Source organism: Tachyglossus aculeatus, chromosome 12, assembly GCF_015852505.1.
Source record: "Tachyglossus aculeatus isolate mTacAcu1 chromosome 12, mTacAcu1.pri, whole genome shotgun sequence".
Classification (NCBI taxonomy): Eukaryota; Metazoa; Chordata; class Mammalia; order Monotremata; family Tachyglossidae; genus Tachyglossus; species Tachyglossus aculeatus.
The window spans coordinates 9,132,579-9,154,510 of NC_052077.1; the positions used below are offsets into that span (position 1 = coordinate 9,132,579).

The 21,932-nt window shown below is 42.7% G+C and overlaps 1 protein-coding gene across 17 annotated transcripts in view; it reads right to left on the reverse strand.

The window, feature by feature from the left end:
• Nucleotides 1-21,932, reverse strand: part of CAMK2D (calcium/calmodulin dependent protein kinase II delta) — a 261,656-nt gene that overhangs the window by 2,570 nt on the left and 237,154 nt on the right. For 9 of the 17 annotated variants that reach the window (XM_038755006.1, XM_038755002.1, XM_038754997.1 and 6 more), the window contains 2 exons: nucleotides 4,660-4,735; nucleotides 3,411-3,505 (listed from right to left, as the gene is read on the reverse strand). In XM_038755006.1, coding sequence (XP_038610934.1) covers nucleotides 3,411-3,505; nucleotides 4,660-4,735 — 171 coding nt within the window. Of the gene's footprint in view, nucleotides 1-3,410; nucleotides 3,506-4,659; nucleotides 4,736-17,434; nucleotides 17,519-21,932 lie in introns of all 17 variants that reach the window. The other 8 variants (XM_038754999.1, XM_038754995.1, XM_038754992.1 and 5 more) reach the window with 1 other exon arrangement.

The window sequence follows — 21,932 nt, forward strand, 5'->3', positions numbered from 1 at the left end:
CACAGTAAGCACTTGACAAATACTATCAAAAAAAACCCAGCAACTTCTAGACAATCTGTTCTATGTGGGTAAGAATCCTCAGATCAAATACGGAAGCAGCGTGGCCTAGTGGATACAGCATGGTCCTGGGAGTCCAAAGGACCTAGGTTTTAATCCCGGCTCTGCCATTTTGTCTGCCACATGACCTTGAGTAAGCCACTTCACTTCTCTGTGCCTCAGTGACCTCACCTGTAAAACACGGATTAAGACTGTGAGCCCCATGCAGGACAGGGACTGTGTCCAACCTGACAATCTTGTATCTACGTCAGCGATTAGTATGGTGGCTGGAACAAAGTAAGCACTTTACAAATACCATAAAAAAACCAAAACTAGCCAGTGTCTCCCCAAAAGAAAAGCTTCATTTCAAGAACTCTGATAACATTCTTTAAATATAAAAATCAATATCAACCCACTGACTCTGGTCAGCTTTTGCTTTTATCTGAAAGGGAAAGGTATGCTTGAAACCCTGCCCTTCAAATCACCTCTTGGTCATGGGAAAGAAACCACAAAACAAAAAAGCTAGCATCTTTAGTAACTGATGCAACATGACTGAAATAAATGTTGCCCATAAAGATCTATTTGGCCAGGTAGGGAGTCTCTTGGGGGATGGGAATTTCTGGCATCTAGAGACTTTAAAAATTGGAACTGCACATCTGCTGGAAGAGGCTCTCTAGCCTGGGCCTGGGTTCTAATCCTGGCTCTGCCACACACCTTCTGTGTGATCTTGGACATGTCACTTAACTTCCCTGGACCTCAGTTACCTCCCTGTAAAATGGGGCTTCATTACATGTTCTCCTTCGTACTTAGATTGTGAGCATGGGTGGGACTTCTCTGACCTGATTATCTTGTATCTTCCCTAGCACTTAGAATCATAATGATGGCATTTGTTAAGTAAGCGCTTACTATGTGCCAAGCACTGTTCTAAGCATTAAGGTAGATACAAGGTAATCAGGTTGTCCCACGTGGGGCTCACGTTCTTCATCCCAATTTTATAGATGAGGGGACTGAGGCACCGAGAAGTGAAGTAACTTGCCCAAAGTCACACAGCTGACAAGTGGCGGAGCTGGGATTAGAACCCATGACCTCTGACTCCAAAGCCTGGGCTTTTTCCACTGAGCCACGCTGCTTCTCTAAGAACTTAGAACAGTCCTTGACACATGGTTAGCACATAACAAATACCACAATTATTATTATTATTATTATCAGATTTCACCAGGGCCACCATTTCCTGGCCCCGCTTTGACCTGGAGAGTCAGTCAGCATGGTGAGGCTGCTGAATCATCTCAAACATGCTTTTGATAAAGAATGTCAGCAAGTCAGATTTTCTTCCCTAAGACATAGCTTCTTCCTTCTGGGAAACCAAATGACTAATTCTGAGTCTTACAAGTAAGCTCTAAATTATTTGAAAAGTCCCTTCTCTATACTGGTGGTTCTTTCCCAAAATACTCAAACATGCTTCGGAGGAGCAAGACGGCCTACTGAGAAGCAGTGTAGCCTAGTGGAGAAAGCATGGACCCGAGAGTCTGAGAACTTGGATTCTACTCCCCAGCTTGGCCAAATGCTTGCTCTGTGACCTTGGGCAACTCACTTAAAGCTTCCCTCTGCTCAGTTTCCTCACTGATAAAATGGGGATTAAATATCTGTTCTCCCTCCTGTAAACTCTATGCGAGACAGGGACTGTGTCCACTATGATCAGTTTGTATCTACCCAAGTGCTCAGAACACATAGTAAGTGCTTAAATGTCATAGTGATAATTATTATTATTCATAGGAGTATGTAATTCACTGCACAGATGATTTCAGTTTGGGTTTTCATTTCATATAGATGTCTAAATTAGGCTGTGCTATTGCACTGCAACTGGAAGTAACTGCAACTGAGTTGCGAAGGGGTGCAAGAGGCAGGAGAGACACCAATTAATCAATGGTATTGAGCACTTATTACATACAGAGCACTGTACAAATGCTTGGGAGAATACTCTACAACAATTTAGCAGGCACATTCCCTGCCCATTAAGAGCTTACAGTCTAGAGATGAGTTTACAGTCTACAGAAGTGGGTCTAAGTGCAGTGTGCATCATAGCTGGCACGTGAATAGTGGGAACATTTCCTTTTTTGTTTCTTTCTAGGTTATCTTTGATGTGTTAGAGTACCAAGGTTCCTACTGTGGAGCAGTTTCAGCAGTGCAGCAGCAAGGAAGGGAGAACAGAGGGGTTTAGAACACAGACAAAGGTAATCGTGGGCAGGGAATGTGTCTGTTCATCGTTATACTGTACTCTCTCAATCCCTTAGTACAATGCTTTGCACAGTAAACACTCAAATATGGCTGAATTAAATGAATAGTGGATGATGGGGGGCAGGCTGGAGTTTTGCAGTAGGCCTCCCTCCCCATGCACCCCACCCCCTCGCCCCTGGCCACCTCTGAGCTTCTTGATATCACCAGAAGAGTGTTCCATCACTACTCTGACACACCAAATGAGAAGCAGCATGGCCTAGTGGCTAGACCACAGGCCTGGGAGTCAGAAGTACCTGGTTTCTAATCCCAGCTCCACCACCTGCCTGCTACAAAATAATAATAACGATGGCATTTGTTAAGCGCTTACTATGTGCCAAGAACTGTTCTAAGCACTGGGGGGAATACAAGGTGATCAGGTTGTCCCACGTGGGGCTCACAGTCTTCATCCCCATTTTACAGATGAGGGAACTGAGGCTCAGAGAAGTTAAGCGACTTGCCCATGGTCACACAGCTGACGTGGTGGAGTCGGGATTCGAATCCATGACCTCTGGCTCCCAAGCCGGGGCTCTTTCTACTGAGCCACACTGCTTCTCTATATGTCCTTGGGCCTCAGTTACCTCACCCATATGATGGGGATTAATACTGTGCACCCCATATAATAATTACAATAATAATTATGGTATTTCTTAAGTGCTTACTATGTGCCAATCACACCTCCGGGGGCTGCGGCTTATCAAATCACAAAATGGGATGATGACCCACCCACAGAGGCATCTACTTTTACAAACAACAGCACAACTAGGGAATACAAATGGTGAAATAAAGTATGTATATGAATAGCTTATGCATATGCATACATAAAAGAATTGCTACAATACAGACTGGGACACAGAGAGAGGAAGAGAAAGGGGAAAGAGATTTAGAGATATTCATTATAAAAATCAATATATATTCAAGTAGGTGAGTAGTCTGAATGCCCATTACTTCTCTCTCAATTGTAATACAAAACTCCTGTAGCAGAAATGGCCACCTTAAATATCAAATTTCCAATTGCAGGGAAGCAGTTGTAAACTCGGTTAAATTGGGAGGGAATCTAAGGAGTACTTGAAAAGCACACCACGAAACAGAAAGGAATTTACCATTTTCGAAGTAGAATCGATGAAAATCCATCCCTTCCACTAAGTTACCCAGAGCTTCAGGTTCAAAAGCGGTAAGACCTGGGTCGCAGATCTTTCTGCAGGAGGAAAAATCAACATGGCGGACATGTCAATGAATGACATATTTGGTGTCTTACACTTATATATGCAAAATACCTTGAATCCAACACCACAAGTATATTATAATTTCCCTAAGCATTTAGTATAGTGGTTGACATTCCATAAATGCTATTGACTACTTGAAACAAAAATGCTCAATCAATGGTACTTATTGAGCACTTACTGTATGCAGAGCACTTGGGAGAGAACAATTCCACAGAGTCAGCAGAAATATTCCATGCCCACAATGAGCTTACAGTCTAGAGGGGGCACGCAGGCTCCTATACAGCTTGCCACTCCTCACCTTCAAGACAGCTGAGCTTCCTCTTCTCCCAATTGCTGATACCTCTACTTCCTCCCCAATCCTTCTCTCTAATTGGCTCAGCTAGGTCTTTTCCCACTGCATTTGAGGATGGGCACCACAGACTGACACTCCTGGCTTCCTCCTCCTACGCCTGAGACGAGTTACAGTAACTTCAGAGCCCTACTGGTTAAATCTTGCTTTGTTTTGTTTTTTAAAACGAAAAAGAAAATAAGAAAAAGTCAAGTCCTGAAAGGTGCCTTTGAAATTCTGCTTTTACCAGATAAACTCAAGAGTGATGAAAATTTCCCCTTGGGCATCATGCCTAAACATAAGTGCTTACCAAACACCACAATTATTATAATGGAAGAACAACAGGGAAAATAGGAGTTAAGTGCTTAATATAGTGCTCTGCACAATATAAGCACTCAATAAATACCATTGATTGAATGATTGTTTCTTAATGTCACATGCAGGAAAACTGCCTGCTAAGTCTGTTATCTGCTTGTAAAGTACAATTCAGCAATAGAGACAATCCCTGCCCAAAGCTGGCCTACAGTCTAGAAAGAGTTAAGTGACTTGTCCAAGGTCACACAGTAGCTATGTGATCGACCTGGGATCGGAACTCAAGTCCTCTGACTCCCAGTATCATGATCTTTCCACTAGGCCACACTGTTTCTCATTTCAAACCACATGCAAAGAAGACTCTTCTTGTTGTAAAATAAGAGAACATAAGAAAGACTTATTACACAGCTCTAGTTTCTAAAAGCATGAAACAGGAACAAACATTTTTCACCTTTCTGAAAGCAAAAGGACTATTGCTTAACTCACGTGTAAGCTTCAAAATCTCCATTGTTGATGGCCTCAATCAGCTGCTCGGTGACTTTGATAATCTCTTGCTTCCGTGCTAAAGATAAGGAAGAGGTGAAAGTAAATAAGCAATGTGACTTCTTTCCATAATTATGTCAAAACTTGGAACTTTAGATTCTTCTCTGTCCTAGGACTAATGCCAATTGCCTAAGAATACAGCTTTACTTCCACTAGATAGATGTGTTAGGTTACTGAATCTGGCTTACTCCAGTTAAATGTAGGTACATTTCTGTACTATGAGCAAAGACCATCTGAATGTTCAAGGTTACAGCCTCTGGATCAACTTGACTCATTTTGAAAAGGGTTTTTTTTAAAGATCCCTTGACATTTATCAAATTGCTTCAGAGGAAAGGTGACTTGTCATTCTAATGGCAATGCTCCAATAAATTGCATGAGGTGCAAAATTCTGGCTTCTATTGCCCTTGTTTAAAACTAATTTTCCCTCATTTAACATTGATTTTGGTCAAATGTAGAGCCCAATTACTACAATTTCTCTTTGTCTTTAACTTCAGATACTTCTTTTCCATAGATTCTATGTGTGGGTAAATGCATTAAACAATATTTACCAAGAAAAAAATGTCATAAACCAGCTCTCAATGGTCCCAAATATGAATATTCTCTGCTTTTTCTACAGCTAAAGAAAACGCTACTAGCTTCAATTAGTCAGAGGAGCAAAATCCCCAAATGACTTGAAGCAACGAAGATGCCTTTTGCTGAGATGTTTGAAACAAGGTCTTTGCCGATTGAGGATATTTAGTTTCATGAATTTTAAAACCACCAGAAATCATAAAACTATTCATTAGGTATAGACACATGCCATCATGGAACACTTAATTCCAACGTTCCCCATTATACTGTAAGGTCCTCGCGGGCAGGGATAGCTCTACTTAGTCTAAGGAGCTCTAAAGGCTCAACAACACTACTGAAAGATCGATTGTATACGTAAAACTGATCAATTAAACCATGATCCTGTCTCGAAGGGCTTCAGTTACTGATTTTGTCAACCACTGAACTTCAATTTTGGACTTATTCTACAAAATGTTCTAATCAACATTCAACTATTAGTAGTTTGACATTTGATGATTTGTCCTCAAACAAGCTTTCAACTCACTTAAGAAGTCTTTCTGTTAGAAAGTTCAATTAAGCACAGAACCAGACTTCTGCATGCATTCTGAGTCTATTTAGTAAATTGCCAACATATCTGTTACTCTGAACGTTCTGAATACTCAGCATCTGATAAAAAGGCCTTGTTACACCCACATCTAGTTGTGGAGTTTAAAGGTGCAAAGGGGTTTTAGGTATATTTTCTGGGTATTTTATTTTGAACGGTTTCCTCTTCTGAAATTCATTTTTTTAGCCTGAAGTAAACTAGCACAGGCAGGCTTTTAAGGAGATATACGTGTGATGTGATATGGCTTTTTTACATTTTATTTTTAATTGCTACAATCATCAAATTGACAATGGACACTTCAAAGATACACTTTCAATGGGGGAACTTTGAAATTGGCTCTTGAAAATATTCTGATGTTCACTGTATCTTCTTACACTGAACTTTACATTGAAATTTGGTATAGGTCAATAGTTAAATAATCTGAACATGCGATTTAGAGTTACTGGGGGCCCCAGAAAACCTTACAAATCCTATTAATTAGTGCTAGGTTTATAATTACAGCATAAATCAGGAAGGGAAAACACTAATTATTTAATTGGTTATTTATTCACTGTAAACAATGCTGGAATTACTGCCCTGGCTTCCGAATAAAAGGAACCCTAATAGGGTTCAAATCAAAATGTGCCTTACATTTTCACTAGCTAGATAGCCACATATTTGGATGTCATCATCACATATAAATATTTTACATAAATACTCCAAATTAGGGTTTCCCAGTTTCACACATGTTGAAGAAACTCAACTTGCACATTCCAATTTAAGCGGCAGACACCCAAATGTAGGCCATTTCCAAAACATGTTGCTAAAAGTACCCAAGCGACAGCAGAAAACAAATTCCCAGTGGGGATGTTGCCAATGCCATCTCTGAGCTTAATCCCTTCAGTAACAAGTGAGTCATTGACATTTTTCTGCATCCTTACTTTGGTGAAAGTCTATATTAGTTAACCTGTCTTCTGGATCAAAGGGCTTCGACCAGAAGGTTTACAGGGTGGCAAATCAGGAAATGAGATTAAGGATATTTTGCTGGTTTTGTACACTCGAACTACAACCAGAATCCGTTTAAATCTCTTTTGTGTGAGCCAACAGAGTTTTCTGTGCATAAAAGGGTTGCCAGAAAGCGATATGCCAAGTGTAGAGAGCTTCCTAACTTGATTTGTTATGAGAGTTTTCAATGCCAGAAGCATTGTCCCTTCTGGAATCGTGCCAAGCCCTAATGAAGTCTCTGGCTGATGCAGAGCTCCGAATCCCTGAGCTCAGTTTATTGGGATGCTTCCCATCTAGCTTGGTCATTGCAGTATTGGAACAAATGTGGAACTTTCCTAGAGGCCTGCTTTTTGGTAGCCCTCTGCTTGGATAGTCTACTATCATCCATTCTCCCCATCGGAGCTGCTCAGTGAAGCCGTGTTGGGAAGGATCATTGCGTCCAGGCTGGGAGACTGACTTAGCCTTGTTTCATACATACACTAACCGATCAGTTTATTTCATAAGAATCTCTAGTTATGGCTGCATTTATGTTTCCATCAGACTATAACCTTAAGGGAGGAACCGTATTTTTCCTACTTCCTACTCAAGGTCAGGAACCACGTCTTTGTTCGTCCTTTCTAACTCCCTCTGTGACTTCTGCAGTGCCTGGCACTCAGTGAACCCTTAGTAAATACCGATATCTAGTTGACTATTAAAAAGAGATTAAGCCTGTCCTGGGTGGAGTAGCTGCCTTTTGGCTGGGAGATCGAGGGCTGCTGAGAATCCTAATCTCAAGCAAATGTCTGTACTGCGGAGTCTGAAGTACTGGCTGCAGCTCTACCTGCCTTGAGCTTCATTTTTTTTTCTTTCCGGTGACATGCTCTCTTCTCCCTTAAGCACTGTCTGGCTCATCCCAGAGCTGGGTGCCTGTGGCGTAAACCTGGGAACGCCACTGTATGTGGATCTAAACATCTTTTACACTAATGAGATTTCCAAAAACATGAATAGAAAGTCACCGTTAATAAACTGGGCATACAACATACAAATAAACTTAACTTAGGCTAGAAAACCCCTCTCAAGATCACACCTGGAGAGTTTTCAGTACTCTACCAGTCTTGGCTAAGGGAGGGAGAGTCAAGCAGAGGCCTACCCTTTCCATTCCTAGCTTGGGCAGTGGCTAGCAAGTGCTCCTACAAGTTAAAACTCACCCATGCTGGACAGCATCGGCATGGGAGAGAGTTGAGGGCAGAGATTCGAGTTTACTGAGCAGAAGGTGGCAACGGTAAACCACATCCGTATTTTTACCAAGAAAACTCAATGGACACAATACCAGAATGATTGTAGGTGGAGAGCGGGGCATTCTGGGAGAGATATGTCTGTGGTGTCGCTATGGGTTGGAAACAACTCGACGGCGTAAGACAAGACCAGGCAAGAAAAAGCACATTTCATGCTTGAACCCTCCTTTGAGAAAAGCACTAGCTCTCCTTTCCCAGTAATTTAAGGATTAACATTGGGCAAAACCAAAGTGCTTGGCAATTATTTTTATCTGTTCTGCCTCAATGATGTTCTTCCTCCCACTATCCACCCCCACTTTAAGGAGGGCCTTTGAGTCCAGGGGTTGCTAAGAGCTTTGTTAAAATTCCCCTAATCAATCAACGAACATTTTACAGTACCTATAGTCTAGAGGAGGGGCTTCCAGTCTAGAAAAGGGACCTACAGTCCAGAAAATCACCAGTTATGCCACCATTACCATTTCACTTTGCTGCCCTGACTGTCCAACAACATTTCCATTCACCACATAAAACTTCTCACAAGCTCACAAAGTTGCAAACTTAATTGAACCTCCAAAATGACTTGGAACTTTCTCTGGCAAGGTGACTGACTACTTGATGAGGGCACTGGAGCTGCAATTAATTATAATAATTTTACATAACTGGATGTCCCACAGTTTTATTGTCATTTTGTGTGCTATCATTAGCCCAAAGAACCCCTAGGAATGGTCATTATCTGAAGGATGTACACAAATTAAGGTCATTTTAATGCATGTGATACTCATCAATACAAGTTGTTTATCAACTCCACAAGATTACCTACATTTCCTGTTTAGATTACTGTTTTGTTTCCCCTTATCTGTTTTATATTTTCATATCTAAGAGGGCTTGCTCAAATCCTGGAAAAAAGAAATTGTTTTCCTTTTTAGCTTTTGAAATGTGCCAGAGTGATTATTTATCCCTTCCTGAAAATTCCACTATGGGGAAAGCATCAATTTGCTTATATTTCACGGTCCACGCCCTGGCCAAGAGGATATGAATTTAGAATCCTCTTCAGCACAGAGTGCTTAAGAAAAGAGGATTAGTAAACCCAATACCCCCCTGCCTACTTTAACCACCAAGTGGAAATGGTGACACAAGAGCCCTTCTTTTACAGCACCCTGAATCCAAGGAGTTCAAATTGATTCCATCATTAACCGGACTTCTGGAGGAGCAGGTAAGCCTAGTACTGTCCTTGGTTGACAGGAGATAAAACCCAAAGCCCAGATAAATTAAATGCATTATTTGGGTTTAAGAACAGGACTTCCTCCCAACTCAGCATGGTCTCCATCCCCATCACCCACCACAAATGAACAGCACTCAACGAGCACTATGTGCAGAATATGAGAGGCATTGTGACCTAGTGGAAAGAGCCAGAGGCCTGTGAGTCTGAAGACCTGGGTTCTAATCCTTGATCCACCACGTCCTGTTGGGTGACCTTACACAAGTCAGTTCCCTTCCCTGCACCTCAGTTTCCTCATCTGTAAAATAAGGGTTAAAATACCTGCTCTCTCTCCCACGTGGGAAAGGTACTAGGTCTAACCTGATCATCTTGTATCTACCTCAGCGCTTAATACACTGCTTGGCATATAGTAATACTGTAATTACTATTATTGTTATTAATTATCATTATCATCATCATTATGCAGAGCATTTGGGAACAGTAGCAGCAGGGGAGAGGCAAGACGGAACCTGTCTCACGTCCCCTTGGGCTCTGTGTTAAATTTGGCTCGTTGCTTTGGACTAGAGGATCTGCTGCTGCCAATGCAGCCCTGGGATGCCAGAAACCTAGAGAGTGATGGTAGTGGTAACTGCCACATTCCACGGAAGCTGGAAAGATAGTGGGGTCTCCCAACAAGAACAACGGATGAGCCCTGATCCTTAGCTTCTGGGCATGCATGGAGGAATAGGTTAGAGTGCCGGTAGCTTTCTTTTTATTTTTAAGGCATAAGTCAGGTGCTTATACTGTGCCAGATAGTTGTACTAAGCGCTGGGGTAGATACAAACTAATCGGGTTGGATACAGTCTTGTCCTTCATGGGGCTCACACCCTTAATCTCCATTTTACAGATGAGGTAACAAGCATTGAGAAGTGAAGTGACTTACCCAAGGTCACACAGCAGACAAGTGGCAGGGCTGGGATTAGATCCTAGGTCCTTTTGACTCCCTGCCCCACGCTCTATCCACTAGGTCACACTGCTTGCACCTCATCACTTGAACTCTCTTGCCCCTGCAATTCACGTTCCCAATGGGGCATGGAGTATAATGAGCAAGTTGGACAGGCAGAAGTGCAGCACACTGCTAAGTGCATGGATGGTCTCCATTCTCATCAGCCAACTACAGGCAAAACAGGGTCTAGAACTCAGGTCTTCCGATTCCTACAGCAGAGAGGCCCTCAACAAGGCAAGCCTGTAATAGGAGGAAACAGCTAGTCTGTTTCCTGTCTCACAGTCTTTTTTTTTTTTAATGGTATTTATTAAGCGCTTACTATGTGCAAAGCACTGTTCTAAGTGCTGAGGAGGTTGCAAGGGGATCAGGTTGTCCCACGGGGGGCTCACAGTCTAAATCCCCATTTTACAGATGTGGTAACTAAGGCACAGAGAAGTTAAGTGACTTGCCCAAAGTCACACAGCTTGGAGGAGCCGGAATTTGAACCCATGACCTCGACCCCAAAGCCCGGGCTCTGTCCATTGAGGCACACTGCTTGTGCTTTATACACCGGGCTAGGCGGTTCCTACATGCACTTCATTTATTTTGGACTCTCCAGTTGCAAATATTTTTACGTTGGTCTCGCCTGTTACTTTGTTACTCTGGATTTCCCAAGTGCTACACTGCATGAAGGGAATCAGTGCGGCCTAGTGGAGAGAGGATGGGCCCGGGAGTCAGAAGGACCTGGGTTTTAATCCCCGCTCCACCACCTGTCTGCTGTGTAACCTTGGGCAAGTCACTTCACTGGGTCTCATTTACCCCATCTCTAAAATGGGGATTAAGACTATGAGCCCCATGTGGAACAGGGACTGTGTCCAACCCAATTCGCTTGTATCCCCCCACCAGTCTAGTACAGTGCATGACACATGGTAAGTGTTTAAATACCACAATTGCTGTTATTATTACCAACTGGGGACTTAACAAATGCTACTATTTCAACCAGTAATAATACTTGATAACATAATTTGGGATAATTGTTTTAATGATGGGGTGGGGTCAGTTTGCGTTCCGTCTGCAGAAATGCCCTTTGGAATGGAGAATGGCTGGAAGCTGCGAGTCCTTGCAAGAATGAAGTTAGTGCAGTCCACAGGTGAAGTGACCAGAGATTTGGGGAGAAATAAGGCATATGCTGTAGGGAGGTAAAAAACTGAATTGGGCAACTCACTGGATGTTGGAGATACAGAGGATGAAAGACACAGAAGAATTAAAGTCTCCACCAAGATTCTGGATGAGATGTCATGAATCGGATAAAAAGAGCATTTTGAGTAACAAGAAAAGCCCTTTCCTCTCTACCAGAAATGCTACTACATTTATAATATCCTGCCTTGAATTCTGCATCAGCCTCCTTACTGACCTTCCTGCCTCCTGTCTCTCCCCTCTCCAGTCCAGATTTCACCATCCTGCCAGGACCATTTTTCTAAAAAAAATTATTCAGTCCACATCTCCCCACTCCTCAAGCTCAAGATCCTCCATGGTCACTCACCCCACACTTGAATTAAACAGAATTCCCTTACCATTGGCTTTAAAGCACTCAATCAGTTGGTCCCCTCCACCTGATTTCCTACTCAACTCAAGTTGGCACACTTCTAATGCCTAATGCCAACTTACTCACTGTAACTTGATCTCACCTATCTCACTGATGACCCTTTGCCCATGTACCCCTTCTGGCTTGGAACGCCCTCCCCCTTCATATCAGACCACTACTCTCCCCAGCTTCAAAGCATTATTAAAATCACACCTCTTCCAAAAGGCTTTCCCCAAATAAGCCTTCATTTCCCTATTCCCTCTCCCTTCTGCACTGGCAAAATACTTAGATCTGTACCATTTAATCATTTAATCAATCAATTGTATTTACTGAGCACTTACTATGTGCAGAGCACTTTACTAAGCATTTGGGAAAGTACAATACAACAGAAATAGCAGACATGCTCCCTGCCCATAATGAGCTTACAGCCTAATCACTTGATATGCACCCAACCCTCAGCTCCACAACATTTAAGTACATATCCACAATTTATTTTAATGTTCACCTCCCCCTCTAGACTGTAAACTCCTTGTAGGCAGGGATGGCATCACCAACTCTGTTGTATTTCCCACGTGCTTGGTACAGTGCTCTGCACACAGCAGGCAGTCAATAAATACAATTTCCTCCTCTGTGCCTTCCAAATGAGGGCCAATGTTATTGTCTCAAATACACGGTCAGATCTAGAACTCACCGACTGAAGAAAATTGGAGTTAGGGTCTTCCAGGAAGCATTCCCTAACTAAGCTCTCATCCCCCATCATATTTTGGCTCTACTACCTCTTCTGTTTATTCAAGCCTACCCTCAAGCGCTTAGGTACGCCTCTTCATGTACAAATCCTTCTACTCAGTTTCTTCCCTTATGTGTAACTTATTTTAATGTCTGTCTCCTTGATTGAACCATAAGCTCCTTGAGGGCAGGGCCATGTCTACCAACCATATTGGACTCTCCCAAGCACTTAGTACAATACTCTGCACAACAAAAGGAGTCAATCATCGATTGATCTGTTGTGAAGAGCTTGGAAATTCCTTCCTCTTAGAAGAAAACTCAAACCTATGAGGCTTTACATGCTGCCACCCCACAATCAATCAATCAATCGTATTTACTGAGCGCTTACTGTGTGCAGAGCACTGTACTAAGCGCTTGGGAAGTACAAGTTGGTAACATATAGAGACAGTCCCTACCCAACAGTGGGCTCACAGTCTAGAAGGGGGAGACAGAGAACAAAACCAAACATATTAACAAAATAAAATAAATAGAATAGATATGTTTTAAAATAGATAAATACAATGTCTTTTGAGTGTGAGCTCCCCCTCTCACAGCTACAAGTAAACTCTCATTTTAGTATATGAATCTCTCTGATAAAAGTAAAGAAACAAACCCAAACTTGTTCCTGACCAGGGCTCATTATTCTTTAGCACAAGTGGCACAGCTACTCCAATTTTGAATCACAGACACTTACAAGATCATCAAGACATGACAAAAAAGTTATCACTGCCTCAATATTCTAATTTGCTTTGAATTATGTTTTAGGCCCAGTATAACACTTTAGCCGTCTTTCCGAGAGTAATCTTCCTTTTCCTGCTTCTATCGATCTTCTCTGATTCATTATCATGTGAGCTGACTTGTTTTTGTAATGTCCATTTCTCCAAGCTGTCATTTCCCCTTTACCACATTAATCTAATTTAGGCCTCAACTGCTCATCTAGTAAAGCTTAAATGAAACATATTTCAGAGTAGATGAAGACACTGATTGTCTAAACAGCAATTCAATTGAAAAATGGTGTGGCCAACCTTGCCTCTAGTAATACAAAAAATATTATGAGGATCAGATTCACCTGTCTACGTGTTTTGTTTTGTTGTCTGTCTCCCCCTTCTAGACTGTGAGCCCGTTGTTGGGTATGGACCATCTCTATATGTTGTCGACTTGTACTTCCCAAGTACTTAGTACAGTGCTCTGCACACAGTAAGCACTCAATAAATATGATTTAATGAATGAATGAAGTTGAGATGCATTTTTTTTACATAAACCATCCTTGGATGATTACATAGGATTGGTCTGCCACACAATGAATTAAATATAATTTTCCCAAACTTGTGCTCTGAAAAATAAATGTACATCCACCTAGTGATAAGAAATCTGGATTTGAAATCGCTGATACATGTTAGGAAAGGATTTTCCAATCTTTTTCTGCTGCTTCAATGTAAAACACCTCTTAAGCTATTTAACCACCATTTGCTAGGTGGTCAATGCATCATATTCAAAATCAGCCTTCATTTCTCTTGTTTAGTTTCAATCTGAATGAGGTCCCTACCTTCCTTCAGAATTGTGCCTCAGCACCTTCATCTTCTGTGTCAGTAAAGTGCACATGCAGCATTATTAACTTTATCAAAAGACCGTGCCTTGTGATTTTTTTCTGTAAATGCTAAGCAATTCGATGCTCACCCAGTGCTAATCTCCTCAAGCTATTTATGTAACTAAACTCTAAGATTTCCTTCCACATAACCAGCTTTGAAGAAAACGTGTCAGAATTTGAAATGTTTAAGCCCACATAGGGCTCGAAGTCTTAATCCCCATTTTACAGATGAGGGAACTGAGGTCCAGAGAAGTGTCCTGCCCAAGGTCACACAGCAGACAACCGGTGGAGTGGGACTAGAACCTAGGTCCCTCTAATGATAACAATAATAATGATGGCATTTATTAAGCGCTTACTATGTGCAAAACACTGTTCTAAGCACTGGGAAGGTTACAAGGTGATCAGGTTGTCCCAAGGGGGGCTCACAGTCTTAATCCCCATTTTACAGATGAGGTAACTGAGGTGCAGAGAAGTTAAGTGACTTGCCCAAAGTCACACAGCTGATAGTTGGCGGAGCTGGAATTTGAACCCATGACCTCTGACTCCAAAGCCTGTGCCCTTTCCACTGAGCCACGCTGCTTCTCTGACTCCCAGGCTTGTGTACTATCCATTAGGCCAAACAAATGTCATGTCTTCACGCACTGGCAGGTTTCATGTGTTTAGAAGGGTCTCATCTTTTATAGTAAAGGGTGTATTGAGGAGAATATGTCATCTCTCTGCCACATATCCCTTCAGGGTCAGCAGGTGGTCATCGCAGTTGGAGAGTTTATGTGGGAGTCCTCTCTGGCCACCATTTTCCAGCTCCTGCCCTGTCCTGGGCTTTCCCCTCTTCATCCACGGCTTTGGCGGAAAGCAAGGCCAGTGTGGGCTCTGATGCCATCTTGTACATGGCAGAACGAGGGTCCAAACTTTAATAGCATCCTGGCCACTTTTAGAATAGCCCCTAAATTATATCTTAGGCCTCTTGGAGCATTCACAGGGTAATCAGATCTTTTCTTTTCCAACTAATCGCTGTCTTGCCTTCCTTCCTTCCCTCTCATTAGGTAACCTTCCTCTTTATTATGCTTATGGTCTCAAGAACCCTTTCTGAGGTCACAGCACTAGCTCAAGGCAGATAGAGGAAGGTGGAGCTATACCCAGCAGAGCAGAAAGCAAGGAAAATTGCTAGAAAATGAAGGGCTCTGAACTGGTGATAAGGAACAGAGATGATAATTAAGGGCTTTTTCTTTCCTTTATTCTGATGATAACAGAAAAGAGCAATCTTGGCCCGAAACTCTCCCGACTGGGGACAATAAAGTGGGATTTCATGTGCTTATTATGGGTCGCTGAATACTAGATACAGACTTCTTCAATGCTGCTGGGGTCTGTGTGTTGGCTTGCCCGATTTCTATGATCTCGCTCTGCCTATGGGATTCAGATTCAGGATGGAAATCCGCAACGGCAGTGTCAATAGAAATACACAAAAGCCTGTGACGACTTGTAAGACTTAGGGAAGGCTTTGAGATACCTTCAGCTTTTATGCTAGTGGTGCAAATTTTTATAACACCCCATGTGGTCTCATTTTTTAACCTGTCAGCAGCCTTGCTGTTAAGGCTCCACGGGTAGGAGCCCTGGCTGTGATTACTCACAATCTACTGTTCCAAAGCCTAAATTGGGTGGGTGAAAGTATCCTTTCAGATCAGAGGCTTTTAAGTGAGTCATAATAGCAAGTGTTGTGTTTTTAAAGTGATCTTTACCCCACTGACACAGCATACTGATTTAGAACCTTCCCCTGGCTTTGTACACTTAAAAACCTTCTGTGGAAATGTCTTCCCACATCATGTTATAAACAGAATAAATCAAGTTGAAATGTGTTGCCAAAGAATGATCAGTCAACTCTGGGGCAAAAAAAAAAAATCCCAGGAAAAACTTGAACTTTGAGTCTATTTCACTCACTAGGATCTGACAAAACACTACGATGCTGTCAGAGATCTAATTAAATAAATCAGTAACGATATAGGTTGGTGGAAAAAACATTTGAATGGCAGTTTAAATCAACTTTCTCCTACATTACCAAATTTAAGGCAAATTCAATGTATTGCCATTAAAGGGATTTACGTATGTTACCACATTTGGAACTAGTTTCAAAATGTAAAAATAATTCAGCTTTCATTGTATTCCCCTAATGGAACAGGACAAATACAGTCCTTACATAAACAAGAACCAATAAATCTTTTGAAATCTGTGGTCCAGCTTAAATTTCCTATACTCAACCAATTTATATCATTATTATGTTGTATCTTTCCAGCTGCCCCAAGGTGAATACAAGGGCTGCCCAAATTTCAATAATCACATGGAATCACCCCCAAATCAAATAGAGAAGTACCATGGCCTAATGGAAGGAGCACGGCCCTGGGAGACAGAGGACCCAGGTTCAAATCCCACCTCTGCCAATTGCTTGTTGTGTGACCTTGGGTAAGTCATTTAACTTCTTTATGTCTCAGCTTCCTCAACCGTAAAGTGGGGATTCCATTCCTGTTCCACCTCCTACTTAGACTATGAGCCCCATGTGGGACAGGGCCTTTGTCCAACCTGATTATTTTATATCCAGCCAGTGCTTAGAACAGTGTTTGCCAAAGAGTAAGTGCTAACCAAATATCACTACTATTAATAACAACAACAATAATAATAATTTTAAAATAGGCATTATAGCCTACAAATAAGCAGCTCTTTAATCAACTGCACATTGCAAATCCTGTGTGAGGGAGAAAAGACTTCTTTGGATAATGAAGCAATGCAAAAGGCTTATTTCAGATATTTCCTGGAAATGACTATCACTGCCTTACATTCTGCCACATTTCACCCATCCTACCTAGACCGCTTCTATTTAACTTTTGCAGGAAAGGACCACTTTAAATCGCTTTTCCTCATCAGCAATAACAAGGATGAGCAATTTTACAGATTAAGAGCCTTTATAGGGTTTGGGTTATAGCCTGGAATTTAATCTGATAATCTTGCATATTCCAAAATTACTTAGCATCACAAATCAAACTATCCTGAGTAAATGAGCTATTGATGGAAACTTCCCTTGTAGGTTTAACAGTGTTTTTTAAAAAACGCTCCACTAATTCACCCCCGCCCCCTTTAAAAAATGGTCAGTCCCATCTCGATCTAGGACAAACCACAACTCCCTCTGCTTTTTCTTAAGGTGGGCATCTCACCACTTACACTGTACAGAGGAAACAGTAGCCTGGAAAGAAGCAGACTTCTGGGGGTGAGCCTCTAGATTTGCATGTTCTATGCACTTGGCCGCTGAATTGATGGAAAGAAATACAACATATGAACAAACAAAGATGAAGAGGTAGAGCGTGATGAGGATCCTCAGGAGAATCTGGCAGCAGGAGTGGCCGCTGGAAAACAGCATGGTGGGTGACCAGTAAGATGATGAAGAAGCAATGGAAGAAAATGAGGAGTGGTGAGGGAGCCGTAACCCCGCCAGGTCACTCTCCTCTCTGACGGCTGTACTTGGGCATGCAGAGATGAGGGAGGGAGAAAAGAGGCCAAGAGAGATGGTAATTAGGAAAAGCAAATGAACAAAATGCCTACAAATACCAACTCTGTTAGCAATGTTAGCAATCACAGGCGGGCGAGTGGTGGAGGGCAGGGAAGGATAACCAGGGAGAGGAGTGGAGGAGGCGTAAGCCTCTGTTCAGATGCCAGTGTGGATTAAAAATGCCCTTCCATTTAATACCAGCCTGATTTAGCCCAGAAAGGCTTTCTTCAAGAGAGTGGATGAATTCATAGTCAAAACATATCCTGACCTGAGTAATCCAAGACAAATTTGTTCATATCATTTCTACTTGTATTAATTTGCCAATTAAAATAATTCCTTTGCAATATTTTTTCCCTTCGTACTGTCCATTTGGGTATTCCGAAGTACAGCTCAACAGAAAGCTGGGTGTGTCTTCCCCAAAATAAGTGGCCAACCCCACCACAATTTCTGAACTATTTCGCCTCAACTAACTGGGAACATTACAAACATACGATAGACCTGAAGTGCTGCCTACTGTACAGCACTAGTCCCAAAAGGAGATTAAAAAGGGATAAATCTTTCACGGAGGAAGGAAATGATCACTTTCTGGACTGACTAAATTTCTTTGCTTCAAGGGGCAGCACCCTTTCTCTTTCTCTCCCTCTCATTCATGCAAACACACGATAGACCTGAAGTGTCTGCCTACTGTACAGCACTAGTCTCAAAAGGAGATTAAAAAGGGAACAAATCTTTAACGGGAGGAAGGAAATGATCACTTTCTGGACTGATTAAATTTCTTTGCTTCAAGGGGCAGCACCCTTTCTCTCTCTCCCATTCATGTTTCCCTGGGGATAATTTCTTTAATGGACTCCAGTCTTAAATGTGTTCACATTTAAGTGTAAATGCAAATAACCTACATTATAAAACAATTCAGTCTCTTCTGGGATTCAGTGTGTTAATTTTGCTTTAGGGAATTTACCATTTACGGAACCACGAGATTCAAAGTCTTTTAGAGGAAATAAAAGTTAAATTATCTACCCATGTGAGAAGCAGTGTGGCTTAGTGGATAGAGCATGGGCCTGGGAGCCAGAAGGACCTGGGTTCTAACTGCAGTTCTGCCACTTGTCTGCTGTGTGACCATGGGCAGGTCACTTCACTTCTCTGTGCCTCAATTACCTCATCTTTAAACTGGGGATTCATATTGTCCCCATGTGGAACATGGACTGTGTCCAACCTGATTAGCTTGTATCTACCCCAGTGCTTAGGATGGTGGTTGATATGTAGTAAGCGCTTAACAAATGCCATCATTATTATATGAAATGGGAGGGAGTGCCAAGCCAGATTGAGAATATGGGAAAAGTGTCGGTGGTGAGACATGAGATCAAGGCACAGTAAGTAGGTTGGCACTTGAGGAGCAAAGTGTGGGTTGTAGTAGGAGATCAGTGATGTAAGATAGGAGGGGAGAGAGCTATTTGAATGCCCCCAAAACTGATGGTTAGGTGTTTCCGTTTGATATGGAGATGGATGGGCAACTGTTCTGAGGTTTTTGAGGATTAAGGAGATGTGGACTGCATGGTTTTTAAGGAAAAAGATGTGGAATGAAGTACAGACTGGAGTTGGGAGAGATAAGAGGTAGGGACATCAGTTGAGAGTCTGAAACAGTAGTCATGGCAGGATTAGGATAAGTGCTATGATCAATGTGGTAGCTGTTGGGAGAGGAATTTTACAGATGATGCATTACTGCTGTACTTTCCCAAGCACTGAGTGTAGTGCCCAATAAATATTACTGATTGACTGACTGGCTCCCAGACAAGAGGGACCTTGAATGAATGACCTCCAGATAAACCATGTGATTTTTTTTTTCCAGGGGCTGAAGTAGGTGGCAATAGTCCTATTGAGGCTCTTGGTCCCCTGGAGCCCCTTCTGGTGTCTCTGTCCAATGGCAGGTCGGGGAGAAGTGCTGAGGGAGATGCCCATGTAAATCGTGTGGGTTTGTGAATCAGGAGGAGTAGCATGGTCTTGTGGATAAAGCACAGGCCTGGGAGTCAGAAGGACCTGGGTTCTAAATCCAGCTCCATCACCTGTCTGCTGTGTGAGCTTGGGCAAGTCGCTTAACTTCTCTGTGCCTCAGTTCCCTCATCTGTAAAATGGGGATTAAGATGGTGAGCCCCATGTGGGACAGGGACTGTGTCCAATCTGGTTACTTTGCATCTACCCCAGCTCTTTGTACAGTGCCTGGAACACAATAAGAGCTTAACAAATACCATAAGGAAAAAAAAATCCCTGAGACTTCTGCATTACTGTTTACCCAGATATTAGACAACACTAAATGGGAAAAGGGCATTAGGGTAGTCACACAGCTGCCCTTGACATTCCTCAACCTCCATTCCTGCACTTGGCACCTCTCTGGCTGCCACAAGTACCAGAGAGGCAGCCAAAGACGACTAGCTGGCAAATCTGTGACCTCTCTGGGTAGGCTCAATGGTTAAGGAGTGGGCATGGGCAGTGGAAAGTGGTGGGGGCTTTTCAGGCTCACCAGGTCTCCACAAAAGCACCGCGGATCTGGGTTACAAAGACGACCACCTTCCAGATTCAGCTCGAGCCCAAATCTTCTGGAGAAATGAGGGTCAGCTCTCGGGAATCCAATTCTCTGGGTTAAACCAGAGAGTGGACACAGCAGGGTTTGTGGTAAGAGTATAACTGTTCCCCCACGTCCCTCCTCACCCTCTGATCGTAGCCTGGAAGCAGGGGTGAAGGCAGCTTGTGCTGCTTCAATGACAAGAACAAGAACATTAGATGGAGGCAGGCACTCTCAAAGTGACTGTAGCTCTTTGGAGAAGCAGACACTCAGAGCCCCCCAGGCCTACGACAAGCAAGGCAAGAAGCAGAGCTGCATTAGTTCGTCTATCTCGCCACCTATCCCTCACCCACGTCCTGCCTCTGGCCTGGAATGCCCTTCCTCCTCATATCCGACAGACAATTACTCTCCCCCGCTTCAAAGCCTTATTGATGGCACATCTCCTTCCTTCATTCATTCAATCATATTTATTGAGCGTTTCCTGTGTGCAGAGCACTGTACTAAGCGCTTGGGAAGTACAAGTTGGCACCATATAGAGACGGTCCCTACCCAACAGCGGGCTCACAGTCTAGAAGACCCCCCCAAGAGGCCTTCACTAAGTTCTCCTTTCCTCTACTCCCACTCCCTTCTGCGTCACCCTGTCTTGTTCCTTTTATTCATCCATCCTCTCAGCCCCACAGCACTTAGGTACACATCTGTAATTTATTTATATTAATAAAATACCTACCCCTTTAGACTGTAAGCTCATTGTGGGCAGGGAATATGTTTGTTTATTGTTGTGTTGTATTCTCCCATACTACCTGAGGTGAAGAAGTGGAGCTCTTCAGACAGAGTTCTGGGGGACTCTGGACCTTGAGAAGCTGTGAGCCCCATATGGGAACATAGACTGTGTCGATGATGATCATTATTTGTTAAACACTTACTGTGTGCCACGTTCTCTTCTAAGTGCTGGGAAGATACAGGCTAATCAGGTTGGTCACAGTCCTTGTCCCACATGGGGCTCACAATCTGAAGCCCCATTTCACAGAGGAGATGACTGAGGCACAGAGAAGTGAAGCAACTTGCCCAAGGTCAAAGAGCAGACAAGTGATGAAGCTGGGATTAAAACTCAGGTCCTTCTGACACCCAGGCCCGATCTCTATCCACTGGACCATGATGCTTCCAACCTGACTAGCTTCTATCTACTCCAGGGCTTAGTATAGTGCCCAGCATACAGTAAGCACATAGCAAATATCATTAAAAAAAAGAGAGACCAAAATACCCACCCAAGATCTTAAACCTGCAGAGGAGCTACTTTAAAAGTGCCCTTAACCAGCTCTGCTCTTCTCCAAATAACAGGGCTCCACATCGCTCCATCTGGGTATGTGTGTGACTATATGTGTACTAATCCATAAATTCCCAAGGCAAAACTTGTCCAGAGGAAGGCTATTTTTAGCAACTCCTGGAGCCCAGCCAGAGAAAAAGAAGCTATAATAAAAGACAACACATGCTGGGGTTAGTGGGAGGAAAATGCAACTTGGATCCATCCCAGAATGCATCAGTTTTAGAAACAAGAGGAAAGAATAAATATGATTCAGGGCAGTGACATTCCCAATAATCCAGAAGTCTAATATTAG